At 42.4% G+C, this 13,436-nt stretch overlaps 2 protein-coding genes across 3 annotated transcripts in view; one reads left to right on the top strand and one right to left on the bottom strand.

Annotated features, from left to right (window-relative positions):
• The window catches only part of LOC124208491 (Fanconi anemia group J protein homolog), a 32,067-nt gene extending 21,256 nt beyond the window's left edge, over positions 1-10,811 (top strand). For both annotated transcript variants that reach the window (XM_046606242.1, XM_046606243.1), the window contains exons 5-16: positions 5,713-5,882; positions 5,969-6,129; positions 6,280-6,369; positions 6,529-6,655; positions 7,732-7,815; positions 7,906-8,104; positions 8,166-8,233; positions 8,305-8,738; positions 8,814-9,102; positions 9,207-9,433; positions 9,496-9,783; positions 9,878-10,811. In XM_046606242.1, coding sequence (XP_046462198.1) covers positions 5,713-5,882; positions 5,969-6,129; positions 6,280-6,369; positions 6,529-6,655; positions 7,732-7,815; positions 7,906-8,104; positions 8,166-8,233; positions 8,305-8,738; positions 8,814-9,102; positions 9,207-9,433; positions 9,496-9,783; positions 9,878-10,556 — 2,816 coding nt within the window. In that variant the 3' untranslated portion in view covers positions 10,557-10,811. The remainder of the gene's footprint in view (positions 1-5,712; positions 5,883-5,968; positions 6,130-6,279; positions 6,370-6,528; positions 6,656-7,731; positions 7,816-7,905; positions 8,105-8,165; positions 8,234-8,304; positions 8,739-8,813; positions 9,103-9,206; positions 9,434-9,495; positions 9,784-9,877) is intronic.
• A 20-nt stretch (positions 10,812-10,831) lies between these two features.
• Positions 10,832-13,218, bottom strand: LOC124208492. The gene is made up of 11 exons (XM_046606244.1): positions 13,149-13,218; positions 13,018-13,079; positions 12,829-12,906; positions 12,461-12,654; positions 12,330-12,387; positions 12,008-12,250; positions 11,847-11,942; positions 11,526-11,777; positions 11,310-11,454; positions 11,148-11,251; positions 10,832-11,077 (listed from the first exon to the last, which is right to left on the bottom strand). Coding segments are annotated over exons 2-11 (1,356 nt in total). The 5' UTR covers positions 13,020-13,079; positions 13,149-13,218; the 3' UTR covers positions 10,832-10,893.
• Positions 13,219-13,436: the final 218 nt, after the last annotated feature.

Raw genomic sequence — 13,436 nt, forward strand, 5'->3', positions numbered from 1 at the left:
CGTTGAATAGCCGGTGCCTCATTTCTCGTCTTTTCCCTTTTGCTGCCCATCTCCCGGCCAGGGATTGTGATCAATCGCCCAACGGACCAACGCACCAAAGGGACCCTGAAATTCTCTCCTCAATGCGTCTAGTAGTGTTCTTCCGTAATATAATGACGAATATGTCACCGACGTGTCCTCCTACTCTTCCGTCATCGGGGCGCACAAAATCCGTCGGTCCAATCAGCCGGCGATTACAAATGCACAAGACGGACAAGAGACGGTCCATGTAAAATTGCTCCCGCTTTAGACTGATGTTTGTGTCTATGCGAATATTGTACTACGCAGCCAGTAATGATGTCGTCCCACGTACAGACTCCCGAAGCGATCCGAATGATCCGGCCATTCTTTGAATTTGATTGTCATTCGTTTCCGATTTCCCCGTCATGGAATTTTAATTTTAATTTGGAAAGGAGGAGGGTGGGGGGGCCTACAGGTTAAAACCGTTGATGGGGATTGGGGGCAAAGTTTTTGATTAACATGTCAAGTCGTCAGAAATTTATAAGGAAATGATTCCATATTTAATGTGGTTATCTTCGTGTAAATATCGAGCGATTGGCAATTGTTGGAAAGACCTGCCGGCGCCCGCTGCTGACATTTAACGTTTATCCGCGGTGCAATTGCAACTTGTTTTGTCCGGGGCGCTGATCTGTTCACCTCGTGTTATTAACTTAATAATTTAAAAGATGGTTGCTGCCACGATCGATTCGAGACGTCGGACCGGCCAGACCGGCTAATGGTCGGCTAAGTTGTTCCCCAAAAAAAACTCTCCCGGCATCTTTCGTCTAGACGGGATTTCACGATTATTATTAATGCCGAAAAAACGAATAGCGCGCGCTCCCCGTAACAGCTAGGCGATGATGATGTACACATGTAAGTAGATATAGTTGGAGGGGGGTATAACATTGGAAAATAAAGTCTTGTAAGAGGTGGAATATTATGTTCATCGAAAATCCATCGCCGCCTTAATTCGGTTTCGTGGCTGGTTTGAATTTCGGTTGTGGCTGTTCTGGTTTTGGTTGACGAAGGAAAACGGATCTTGGAGGCCACATGTCGCATTGAGTTTCGACGGGCCGAGACGGACTCGTTTTTTTTTCAATTTTTTTCATCCAGGGTTGGCCTATGACTGTGATGAGCGCACGGCAGCATCGCCTTTCCTCGAACAATGCGAGCCCCAGTACACTAGTTAAGGTATAGATGCTGGGAGGTCTTTGAATAAATCATGAACGCGATGCGTCGCTTTCCATCTGTCTCCGAGCGCACGATTTTCCCTGCATAATTTCTTAATTTGATTCCCATTTAATAATATCGGCCGGGGAGAGATGCCGAGCGAGCGAGCGAGAAGAGACACGGGGGGAGAGCTGGGAATCTCTCTGAGGAGAAACGGGAGACGCTGACTGTAATCCAAACTCTGGGGCTGAGGTAACTTTCTTGCGGCCGGTTTCGTATGTAAAAAGGGGCCTATGATGTCGTCGGTACATCATGTCGAACAAGAGACGTCAAAGCCGCTCGCCGAGTCATTGATATAGTCAACTATTTAGGCCTAGATATAACATTTCAAGCAACCGCCTAACCTAATACGCGGACTCGCTCTACCGCCGCCGCCGTCATCATCATCATCATCAGCTAGCTGATGTGAACTCAACTAACTAAAGCGGCATTAACGAAGCTACGCAAGGCAAATAGAGTTGATGAAATTTACTTCCCCCCTCCAACCGGCAGGTTTAAAGTCGATTTCTGTTTGAACGTTCATCGGAAATTCACCCGAATCTGCTCTCCCTCAAAGTGGACGCAGAGATGATCGTCGTCACATAACGGCCAAGACGATGTTATTATCGTCCATTTTGGGTTGGACATTTCTAATCGATTTCAAAATCCAGTTTGGAGTTTCCAGGAGCGAGCGAGGATGAGCAGGTTGGACGTCAATAACATGTTTCGAACCGTAATCAATTTATCGAGGTCAGAACACAACAAAAAAATTTTTAGAGATAAAACGGAGAGCGGGGAGGGGGGTGTACACGTAAGATCTTGAGAAATTATGAAATTCACGATTCCCGAACATTCATCATGTTTGGGATCTTTCTCGGAAATTTGGGACTTTGTTTTTTTTTGGTTTCTTCCTGTTGTTGGATGGGCCAGTTACACGAGTTATGACACAAGTTTTTTTTTCACTTTTTCCCATCTCAATTTCGTGCGTCCAGGAATCGACAGCTTAATGAGTGGTCATTTATTACTGTCGATAATTATTTTCAATCGTTTCTCTCTCGAAAAAAGTGGTCCATTTTTGTTTTAATGAGGGAGAAAATGGACCGTCAAAGATATTATTATTATTATTATTATGATGATGAGTGTGATAGACAACCGGTCGCTGTATAACATGTAGAGTGGCCTGTATTTTCTCCGTAGAGCGGCGGCGGCGTTTCTCTTATGTTTTTTATTTTTTATTTCTTTCTCTTCTATATGAAAAGAGAATATCATTTGATACGGTTGTCGGCATCTTCAGTCCATGTCGGCCGCTCGTCTCCATTTTTTTCTCTTGGTATTTCGTGGTAGAAAGAAAAAATGTATACACACAGACAATCCCCCGTTCGCCATTCGAACCCGTAATTTCCGTATTCGCCGTGTTCGTTTCTGTCTTGTGTGTGAGTGTGTATCGCATTTTTTTTTGTTTCCTCCGCCTCCGTCTCCTCCCATTATGTATACATGGCTGATGATAATGACATATTTATATCAGCGAAGGGATATGGTGGGGGATATAATAGTGCGCCGGCACAAAGGGGACAATTTTTGAGTTTTTTTTTTCCTTATATAATTCTTTATGGGATATTGAGGAGCGCGGGACTCGGGCTTTTTATTTTCTTTAAATGGGGCGTTACTCGCTGGGTGTGGTCGTGAGCAAGGAAGAGAGGCTCACTTACACACGTATTTAATCCTTTTTTTTTTTGTGTCGTCCCTCTTCCCGACATTCTGACAAACAAGATATCAAATGTGTTGCAGTTGGAAATGCAATTTGGAATGTTTTTGAGGGACGTCGTCGTAGGTCTTTGCGGGCCGCACTGTCTAACCCCTGCGTAATGTTTCACAAGCTGCACTAGACTATAATATAGGATGGTTTTTTAAAAATAATAATAAATGTAGTAATGCCAAAGGTGGAAGCGCTCCAAGATTTTGACAGCACCACTTTCTGAGCTGCTGGGCGCTGCATTTCCATTCTTGAAATACATGGGGTGCGAATTTCTTTTCTGTTTCAAGGCGAAATTCGATGGATGATGTGATGCGCTTGATGGCGGGCGAATTGAATTTGGACTCGATTGAATTTCGTGCATCAGCAGCAGCGTCGCAATATCAAAAGGGGAGAGAGGGGGGGAAGGTTGGCTCGGGTGGGGAGTGAAGTGGAATGGAGTGGGTTTGCGCCCTTTTGTGTCGAAGCGGGTGCAATGACATTTGCAGCATCAGCAGTAAGGAGCCGGAGTTACTAAGGATCTAGGAGCTGGCAGCAGCTGTCACCCTGAGAACGCGCGGCAATTGGTCGGGACGACCGGGGGCTTGGGGAAGGGAGGAAGAGGAGGGAGGTAGGGGGGGGGGGGAGAGAGGAGGAGCGAGTTCCACGCCCCCTTCCCCTCCTCCACCCGCTCCTCTTTGACTGTGTGCCATAGTTCAGAGGAGCGACTCTTCTTTTTTATTTTTATTCTTTTTCTCTTTTAGATTTTCTATTCTGCCCCTTTTTGCTCCTCTCTCTCTTGTTCGTTATTGTTGTTCCCTTCCTTCCTGTGCGCTGCCCATCCAGCCGACTGGCCAATAGCCGTCCGTCTCACCCAACCCCCCACGTACCCCCTCCTCTCTTTTATCTCTTGTTTCTCCTCAATCTATTGATGTCTTTCTCTCTCTTCTTCTTTTTATTTTTATTTTTCCAATTTTTTTTTTTCGTTACACGGAACGAACCGGAAAAAGAAAAATTGGGCCCGGAAGGTTGTCGAGTGTAACTCGAATCACTTCTGGGGATCTATTTATACAAGAGCCAGAAAGTAAAGATTCTGATATGTATATGTATTATGTATAGACATAACAAACTTTCTGAATGAAATGTTTTTCATTCACCCACTTTCTGGTTTTGCTGCGTAGCTATTCCATATTTTTTTCGGATAATGCGAAGTAGAGTGCGGTACTACTTTACTAAACATATCTCTAACATCTAAAGCAATTGGAGTGTAGTACTTGTGTTTAAGGAGGCTCTGATACTACTGATAGTCAAGGAGGTGCGTGATGTTCCGTCCTTTTCCCCATTTTTGTATATATTTTTTCCTCCCCACCGTCTGCTGTAGTCACTTTTGTCGGGATAGAAAAGGAATAAAAATCCAATAAAAAAATGGGGAAAAAGATGAGAGGAGACTCGTAGAGCGAGAGAGAGGTTCACTGAGACTCTTGTAAACTGCTGATGCTGCTACTAGTATGATACAAGAAGAAGAGAGAGACTGCGGGTTGACTGCTTTCCAACCTAGCGCATCATCTACCCACTATATATAACCCTCCTTTGATCTTCTTCCTGGCTCAATTGGCTTATGAAGAAAAGGAAGACGAAAAGTTTCCATCGGCTGCCAATTAGGAATATAAGAAAAAATAAAAAAAGAGCCGTCCGTCCGTCCGTCGGGTTGGCTGGCACATTGTATCATATTATACGTGTAAGTCTCCGGAGTGAACAATATAACGGATGCGGAGGAAAAGGATTCCCGATGATTACGCACCCGCGATGCGAGAGAGAGAGAGAAAAAAAAGGCCGAATCGACGGCGTAGGAGTGGTGGCGTCGGGGCGTTTATGATTTCCCGCGGGAGTTTCCTCCTCACCCTTCATCTCGTCACATTTTTCGGTCGAGGAAGTAAGACCGACGGCCTGGATATCAACTATGTGTTAAACTTGATTTTCTGTTTGATTATCTCTCGAGGGCCAGCATGTACTAGTCTCTCTCTATTCCTCGTGGCTTTAAAAAAAAAGTCGTCCGGCAGAACAAATCTCCATGGTGATCACCCCGGCAACCACTGGGATCGACACAAAAGGGAGCAGAAGAAGCCCTCACGTGTATATATATGTTCGTGCATACACCCTCTCACCGCCCCTTAATCGCGCTGAGCTTGTTACAGATGGACTCTCTCTCTCCATGTCGTTGGTTCTGGCTAGTCTAGCTTCTTTATTTCCTCGAAAATATGTGATACACAATATATATAATAACGAGAGATATGGTAGTATTCCGCTATGAGAAATAAGTAGGAAGCAAAGGATCCTCCTACTCCATCCGAAGCAACGGATTTTCCTCCTCTTTTTTCCCCTCCTTCTCTATTATTCCGGTTTCCCCTCCAGTTGAAATAGGGGTTTGATACTTTGAACGCCATGTGTACTGTCCGAAACATGACGTAAATGTCAACCGACTTTGTCCGCCATGCCATCGTCGAAACTTGAAGAGGAAAATCGAAACTATGCATCTTTCTTGGTCTCATGTGATGTGCATTTTCTACGGCGGCAAGTGTTCGCATTCCCGTCCGCATCCGTGGAAAAGACGGAAAGAAAAGAAACGAGACAAGTCGGTCGCCATCTGGTGCGGTTGGAGCGTTGCCCGTGACTAGCGATAACCATATTGATGATGTGATGATTTATTTTGCATTTTCCCATCGATTTCGCAGATGACAGGCCAGATATGAAAATGGGAAACTGGAACGCGGAGGCCGTCAAAAAAGAACCGACCGTCCCAAAAGTCAAAGTTGAATCCTCGCCGGCCAGTGACATGTCGGCCTATTACTCGGACGACAACAGCGACGACGATTTTAAAAGGCCGACCAAGAAAAGAACTAAGGTATTTTTCTTTCTGTCAAAATGTGTGTTTTGTTTGTATTTTTTTATTATGATGACTGTTTGGGTCTATACGCCACATCAAATCAGATTTCGAAATCGCCGCCAGAGAAGCCGTTGGTTGCCATTCGTCCGGCTGGATCGTCGGCTCCAATCAAAATGGAAGACGTGAAGACGGAAAGAGTGATGTTGTCCGGCGATGGAAGCGTCGAGTCACCTGTCGAACAGCCGTTCATTCAACGGAAGCAAAAGTACGTACAGTAGCCCGCTTTGTCAGGGCCGACAAATCGAGATAATCGCATGCGATTGTTTGTTTGTTTGTTTGTTTTTTCTGTGTGTGTGTGTGTGTGGAATGGCGCGTTCAACTCAGTAGCTTGTTTACTCTTGCGCATCCATTCCAGGATTCCCAAGATCTTTTTTGGAACGCGGACGCACAAGCAAATCACTCAAGTGGTCAAAGAATTCCGCCGCACCGTCTACTGCAATACTCCGTGAGTCACACACGATGCCCTCGACAGCTATTATTTATTCCCTCTCCCAGCTTACCTTCATTTGAATTTCCTTCTTAAATCTTAAGACTTGAGACAGATATTTTTCTTCTTCTCTTATCATTCCATTCGACTTTGGCTTTGTCGATCGAAATTTTACAGGATGGGCGTGCTGGCCAGCAGGGAACACACCTGCATCCATCCAGAAGTGTCGCGTTCCGCCAACAAAAACGAAGGTTGCAAAATACTAAATGACCGACGATTGGCCAAACAGGATCCGCAGCAGAAGGTAAAAGCGCGTAATTAATTTCCTCGTCTCTCGTTGCGCGACCTTCTTCCCCACCCCGATTCCAGCGAAAAAGGGAAATCGAACAAGCTACACCGTAAAAGTGTAGTATACCTCTTTTGTATCTATCTAATGATTTCCGAGAATTGATCTCGTCCTCCTCGGTAACAACTGTTCGCCATCAACCTGTTACCTGCCAGCCAAGAGAATCACGCATTCAACTTGTTTTGCCATTTAAAGAACGATCGTGATCGCCCGAGCGTCAAATACGATCAAATGAGATCAAAGAACTTGGGTGGGGGGATAACAAAAAAAAAAAAAAAAATGAAAATGACTGGTTTCAAGTTTAATTGCCCGTCATTAGAAGACAGTGAAGAAGGAGGAGCCATGAAACCATCCGGTTATTCAAGACGCCGACGTTGAGACATGATACGCTTTCAAGATCAAATTTTTACTTCCCCCTTTTTTTATTTTATTTTCATGAAAAAAATTTCATTTCTAGTATTTCTTCTTTTCATTCATTCAATAAGAAAAAAAGGAGAAGAAAACGAGGGGAATGGTTGGTGGGTTGATTCTTTTGCCTCTTTGAAGGCGGTCTCGTTTTCTCGTAATGAATCCTATCTTTCAATCCATTATCCAACCGTAGTAATCACCGCAAAAGCGGCATTCGTATTATAACCCCCCTGCAACTTTTTTCTTCGTATTTAGATATTTCTCTCCACCTTCTTTTTCCCCCTATTTTTCGGTTTATTTCATTTTTTTGATTCGACAGCGCTTTGTAATGTGAGCCAAACATTTTGTCCTGTTTTTTTTTCATTATGATGACAATTATTCTCCGTATCTTTCGAGACGATCCGCTCATTTCTCCGAAAGGTTTTTTTTTTCGTCCCTATGACAAAGTGACCATTGTTGTTGACTCAGTTCATGCTTCCCACAATTTTTCTAGTCTCATTTCATTGAACTGTGCGATGGAACACTGGTCGAATTGTTCTTGGCGGACATTCCTGACAAGTTGTCCACTCACACTGGAACTTTAATGAGTCCATTTTTCTCTTTTTTTTTTCCTCAACTCTGTACAGGGTGGTTGTTCATACCGTTGGCAAGGCAAAGACAAGCTCAAGACGCAAGCTCAAATTCGTAACTATGGACTGGTCAGTGGTTGGGTAAGTCAATTTTTAATTTATTATTGTGGGTGATTCAAATGAAAATGATTTTTTCCTTTTTTGCGGGGGATTATTTTGTTTGATGTTTAGGATATCGAAGATTTGGTGAGTTTAGGCCGTCGCATTCGGGTTTGCCCATATTACGCTTCGCGCGACTTGTCGGAGCAAGCGCAGATCGTCTTTAGCCCTTACAATTACCTGATTGATCCGAGGGTACGTCAGTCGATGAAGATCCCAATTAATGACAATATCATCATTCTCGACGAGGCTCATAACATCGAGGATTCTGGTATTAAGCATTAATTCTTATGTATTAAGCATTAATGCTTATGTACTTAATACATTCACAGCGCGCGAATCAGCTGGAGGTTCTTGGTCACAAGAGGATTTTCGCTTGGCTCTCAATGACTGCGAGAAAGTAAACAAGTCTTAAAAATTGAATGCTTGATGGGCCATCCCCCTATTGTTTCCGTTCTGTGTCTTGAGTAGATCGGTAATCGGCACCCGACGATGGAAAAAGAAATCAATAGACTGGCCAAATTCTCGTCTTACATGATGCAATGGATCGGCAAACACGCCACGAACATGAAGAGTGTCGGCTTCGACCGGGAAGTTCACGTGATGACCGGCACGGAATTTGTAGCCAATTTGAGCGTCGACGGCTACGGTCCCGAAATGCTGGTCGAACTCAAGGCGATAATCGATTATATCTTCAACGAGCAACTCGAGTCGGATTGGAATGACAAAGAGGGCAGCCAGGATCCACAATTGTCGGGTGCCACTCAAACTCTCCTCGAAGGATTCCTCATGATTATGGATTTGATGTTGAACGGTAATCAAATTCACCGCGACGACTACCGGGCCGTAGTCGTTCGCACTGTCGAGAGGAAACAGAAAAAAGGACCTGGATCGTCATTTTTCGGGTGAGTCAATGCCAGGAGACGTTGTAAAATGCCTCACTTTGCAATCAATTATTTTGTTGGAAATGGACTTTTCAGGAAAGCCAACATCGCCTCGCAGTGGACATACGCCCTCAATTTATGGTGTCTCAATTCGGCTGTCGTGATGCATGAAATCAAAGAGAGTACGCGATCTATCATCGTCACATCGGGCACGCTGTCACCCTTGGCCTCCTATCAGTCGGAACTCGATATCGATTTCAAGCTCACTCTGGAGGCCAATCATGTCATTCCAGCCAAACGTGTGTGGATAGGGACCATCTCGCAGGGGCCTAGGAACACTCTGCTCAACGGGACATTCAAGGTGACCGGGACTTTTGAATATCAGGTAAATCTCCTCTTTATTTTCTATTCTCCGATGTTGTACCCGCGATGGTGTGGTTTACGCAACGGCAGTTGACGTTTCTGACCGTCCAACTCTTTTCACTCAAGGATGAACTCGGCCGGTTGGCTTTGTCCGTCTGCCAGACGATTCCGCACGGTGTTTTATGCTTCCTGCCCTCTTACAGTCTATTGGAGAAGCTTGTCACTCGATGGCAGGACACGGGTCTATGGCAACACCTTTCCAATTACAAAACCATCGTTTGCGAGTCGCGAGATTCACGCGACTTTGAGGAAACGCTCAAGAGTTTTTACTCGGCCATCGAAGACAGCGTAAAGTAAACCAGCCTACTTTCTTTCTCCATATTTCAATGAATAAAAATTGTGTTTTTTTTATTAGTGCTCTGAGTTGCTTAGACTTGGACGGCTCGGGTGATGGGTCTGAATGCCCGAGCAAAAAAACTGGTGACGTACCCAGCGGCGCTCTGATGTTGGCCGTATGTCGAGGCAAAGTCAGCGAAGGACTTGACTTCACCGATAACAATGCCCGGGCCGTCATTTGTGTGGGAATCCCTTTCCCAAATTTCAAAGATACTCAAGTCGAATTGAAACGCCAATACAATGACAAATTGTCCGCCTCTACACCGTTACTCAACGGAAGTGAGTGGTACGAGATCCAAGCCTTCAGGTTAGTTTTTCTTTTCAAATTATCTTTCGGTCTATCCATTACTTTTCCATCAAATAGTACAGGTTTTTTGTTTGTTTGTTTGTTTGTGAAATAGGGCATTGAATCAAGCACTAGGACGCTGTATCAGACACAAAGCCGATTGGGGAGCTATTCTCCTAGTGGATGATCGTTTTGCAAAAACGCCACGATACGTGAACCAATTATCCAAATGGGTCCGGTCTTCTATTCGTCACTTCCACTGCTTTCCGCCCATGTTAAACTCGTTGAAGGAATTTGCCGATAACTTTGTAGCAGAAGACGCTGCTGCTTTGGTTGCCAGTCAGCAACAGTTACTTTCATCTACTCAAGAAGAGTCGCAATCGTTCACCCCTATGGCCGTCTCCAGCTCACCTTATTTCGCCAAACCCGCTGTGTCGTCACCGAATGTGGTTTATCTTTCTGAGGATGAAAACGATTCCATTCTCTCTGTGAATGATAGTCTCACTGCTGAGATTTCGCCGTTGAAGACACGTCCAGTGCAGATGAACGCATCACCAGTCAATCCTTTGTTGACTAACAAGATATCGCCGACGGTGCCTGTGCATTCGACAGAAATGAAGACAACTCCCGTCAGGCACCCTGTGCCTAGAAACAAGAAACCGTTCGCCACTCTTTTGGGGAATCCGAATAAATTATCGCTTTCTCAGCGTAAATTGGCTGCCGAGAATGGATCTCACTATTTCCAGGATATGAATCCAGCTGCCGCAAACGTCAAACCTGATTTTGATTCTTAAAGTATTTTGATAATATTGTATGTTGTTCTTCCCAACCAAGCGAAATATTCTTGTAAGTGGATTCCTTTACTCATTATCATTTCAACACTATGTACGTGTGTTGCTAATATTCCATCGAATTATTGAAGTGCACAGGTTGTTTTAATAAGATTTCAATTACCGATGCAGAATATTTTTAAGGAACAGTGGGTAAAAATGTGTTTTAATTTTTTACTACAGGGAAAAAAAAAGGCAATTGCCCAATTTAGATGCTTATTAACAGTTCCATTGCTTTAACATTGACTAAATTTATTCACCATATTATTTTCTTAAAGATTTCTTGAAACTACATAATTTATCACATATTTAACAGGAGCACCAAAATAGCGTTTAAAATAACTAAGCTTATCACACCAGTTTGCGATTGAACAGCTGAATTTGGACATACATTTAAGGCTTGCCAGGTTTGCGAGCATTTTGTGTCGTCGTTTTCGGGATATAATTCGGTAAGATCGACGAATTTGTAATTCTTCAAGTTATGACTGCAAATATTTGAAGGTTGATATTAATCGTGTGCATCGAATCGGATACGAAAATGAAAAAGCTTCTTACTAATCCGGTGACGACTGATTGCTACCTTCCGGTACAGGGTACAAACTGTTCCACTGACGTTCTTCATCAACGCCGTGAGTAGAATGCGCATTCATTAAGTATACCTATTCAAATCAAAGTTATTAATCCTAAATTGGTTGATGTTGGTTGTTTACTACGTACTCTGGGTGGTAGATACGTCAAAGGAATAGTGGCAGATCCATTCCAATGACTTCCGAAACGATTAAATGAATATTTCAATGGGGAATCCAAACTTCCAACTTTGTTGTAATAGCCATTCCAGAAAACGACAAGATAATGTCCCCACCTGCAAGTTGAAAAAGTAATGTTAAAACAGATAGAATTGGCTCGCTTAGTGATTTGATAACGAAAACATACGGTCCAAGTTCGATTTCCAGATATTTCAAATCCGGATAACCAAGTAAATAAAGATGGACTACTTCGTATTTATATAAATCTGCAAATGGCCCTCCATTGGTTTTTTCTGGAGCTGGATCATTGTAAAAGGGTGCGCTAACATTTAGAATCAAATTGGTACGTGATGCATCAAGTTGTACATGTAAGTCGACGGTTTCATTGGAAAGAAGTTCTTTTCCCTTCCATGAAGTAGCGATTTGAAAACTGCGAATCCTTTAACAAAAAACATCAGTGGTGTTGCAAAATTTAGGATTAAAAATATCAGCATTTCGATTAAAGTACCCTTGTAGCGCATCCGTCCAAACCGACGACATCGCTTCAAAATTTTCAGTAAATAAAACAGTGCTATCGAAGGGTTGGAACGATGTCAATTTATGACTAAAAAGTAATTAAGTTAATAATAACATTAAAGGTAAGCAGCTCATGTATGAAGTAGTACTTACTCGTCTAGTTCAGCAGTAGCAATGTTTTCAACAGGATAAAGTGCGTTTACGACACGCTTATCTCTTGAACCATGATATGAAAAGACGTTCAATTTGGAAGCGTTCACAGGCAGGTAGGTTAAAGGAATAATGGCAGTTCCGTTCCATCGTTTGCCACTCCTGTATGCCTTGTAATTTATCAACATTCCGAAACGAATCGTGTGTCGATACCCATTCAAGAGTAATACAAAGTGATGGCCCCACCTGATTAAAAATTTGAACTTCCATTAATCTAGTAGCAAACTAAACTAGCCATTGCTCAACCGTGTAAAAATGTACTTACGCTCCCAGCTGAATTTCAATATACTGGTGTAGATCGTTCAAGAAGAAAATTTTTACCACTAGATCAATTAAATGAAAATAATACTTTACACTTTCAGAAAATTAATAGACAAAAGTTAGTAGAGTACATACATTCATAATCCCAAAGCCCCCATTTTGGTTCACCTACATCACCAGGTGTGTTTGGAGGAGGGTCATCGTAGAAAGGAGCTTGAACAACAATTTTGAATGACTTAGAATCATGTTTCTCCAAATTTATTATGACTTGATCAGAAGAATCAATTGTCATGTTATTCCATGATGTTTTTATAACATACTCTGCAGCACTGTAAGTAAATAAAGCAATATAATTATGAATGATTGCCATGTTTAATATAATTTTGGTCAAGTTAATACTGCATGACACAAGACACATCTGGACCAAGTCGATATTCAATATTCATTATGCCCATGTCCTAGAATAAACAATTCAATTGCAAACCAATCAATTGTTTACTTACTTTGTGTTTGGTAAATGAACTGAGATCATAAAAAGTAGCCACAGAAAAATGAATGATTGATTCACATTATGCAATCCCCTATATTAATCAAAACAAACATTTGGTTAATACAACATAGGGCAAATAGATTGTTATGTAGTATTTGAAAACTACAGTATACAATAATGTATCATTACATATAATACCTACATGTCCAGTAATTAGTATATGCCTTTAGCTTTCAAGCAGTTTCAAGTTTCAACAGCCTCTGCCTAAGAAACGATTTTCTTTGAATAGACAATGTTCTAGGCTTGGCAATCTGTTTTATTTGGCTAACAAACCTTGCGTCACTGATAAGTGATAAATACGAAATACGAAATTACGAATGTTGATAACTTTTTCTTTTCATCTTTTTCAAAGCAAATATCAATATTAGAGGCCAAGTCGCCCAAGATATTTCACAGTTTCACTATCTGTCAAATCCATACTGCCATGAGTGCCATCTATTGAATAATTAATATAACTTGCTTTTCAATTAAAATCTTATAAGATTTTATTTTATAATGACCACATTTAGTAAATTTATGTCGAAAATAATTTTATAGAATGATAAATTTATAAAATCCCAA

Source organism: Daphnia pulex, chromosome 12 (genome assembly GCF_021134715.1).
Source record: "Daphnia pulex isolate KAP4 chromosome 12, ASM2113471v1".
NCBI lineage: Eukaryota > Metazoa > Arthropoda > Branchiopoda > Diplostraca > Daphniidae > Daphnia > Daphnia pulex.

Bases quoted from the DNA above. Each gene is read 5' to 3' on its own strand.
- LOC124208492 (XM_046606244.1), bottom strand. The intron at 11,943-12,007 runs GTAAGTACTACT...ATTACTTTTTAG, and splicing joins GCTACTGCTGAACTAGACGA to TCATAAATTGACATCGTTCC. The intron at 11,455-11,525 runs GTATGTTTTCGT...TTCAACTTGCAG, and splicing joins CTGGAAATCGAACTTGGACC to GTGGGGACATTATCTTGTCG.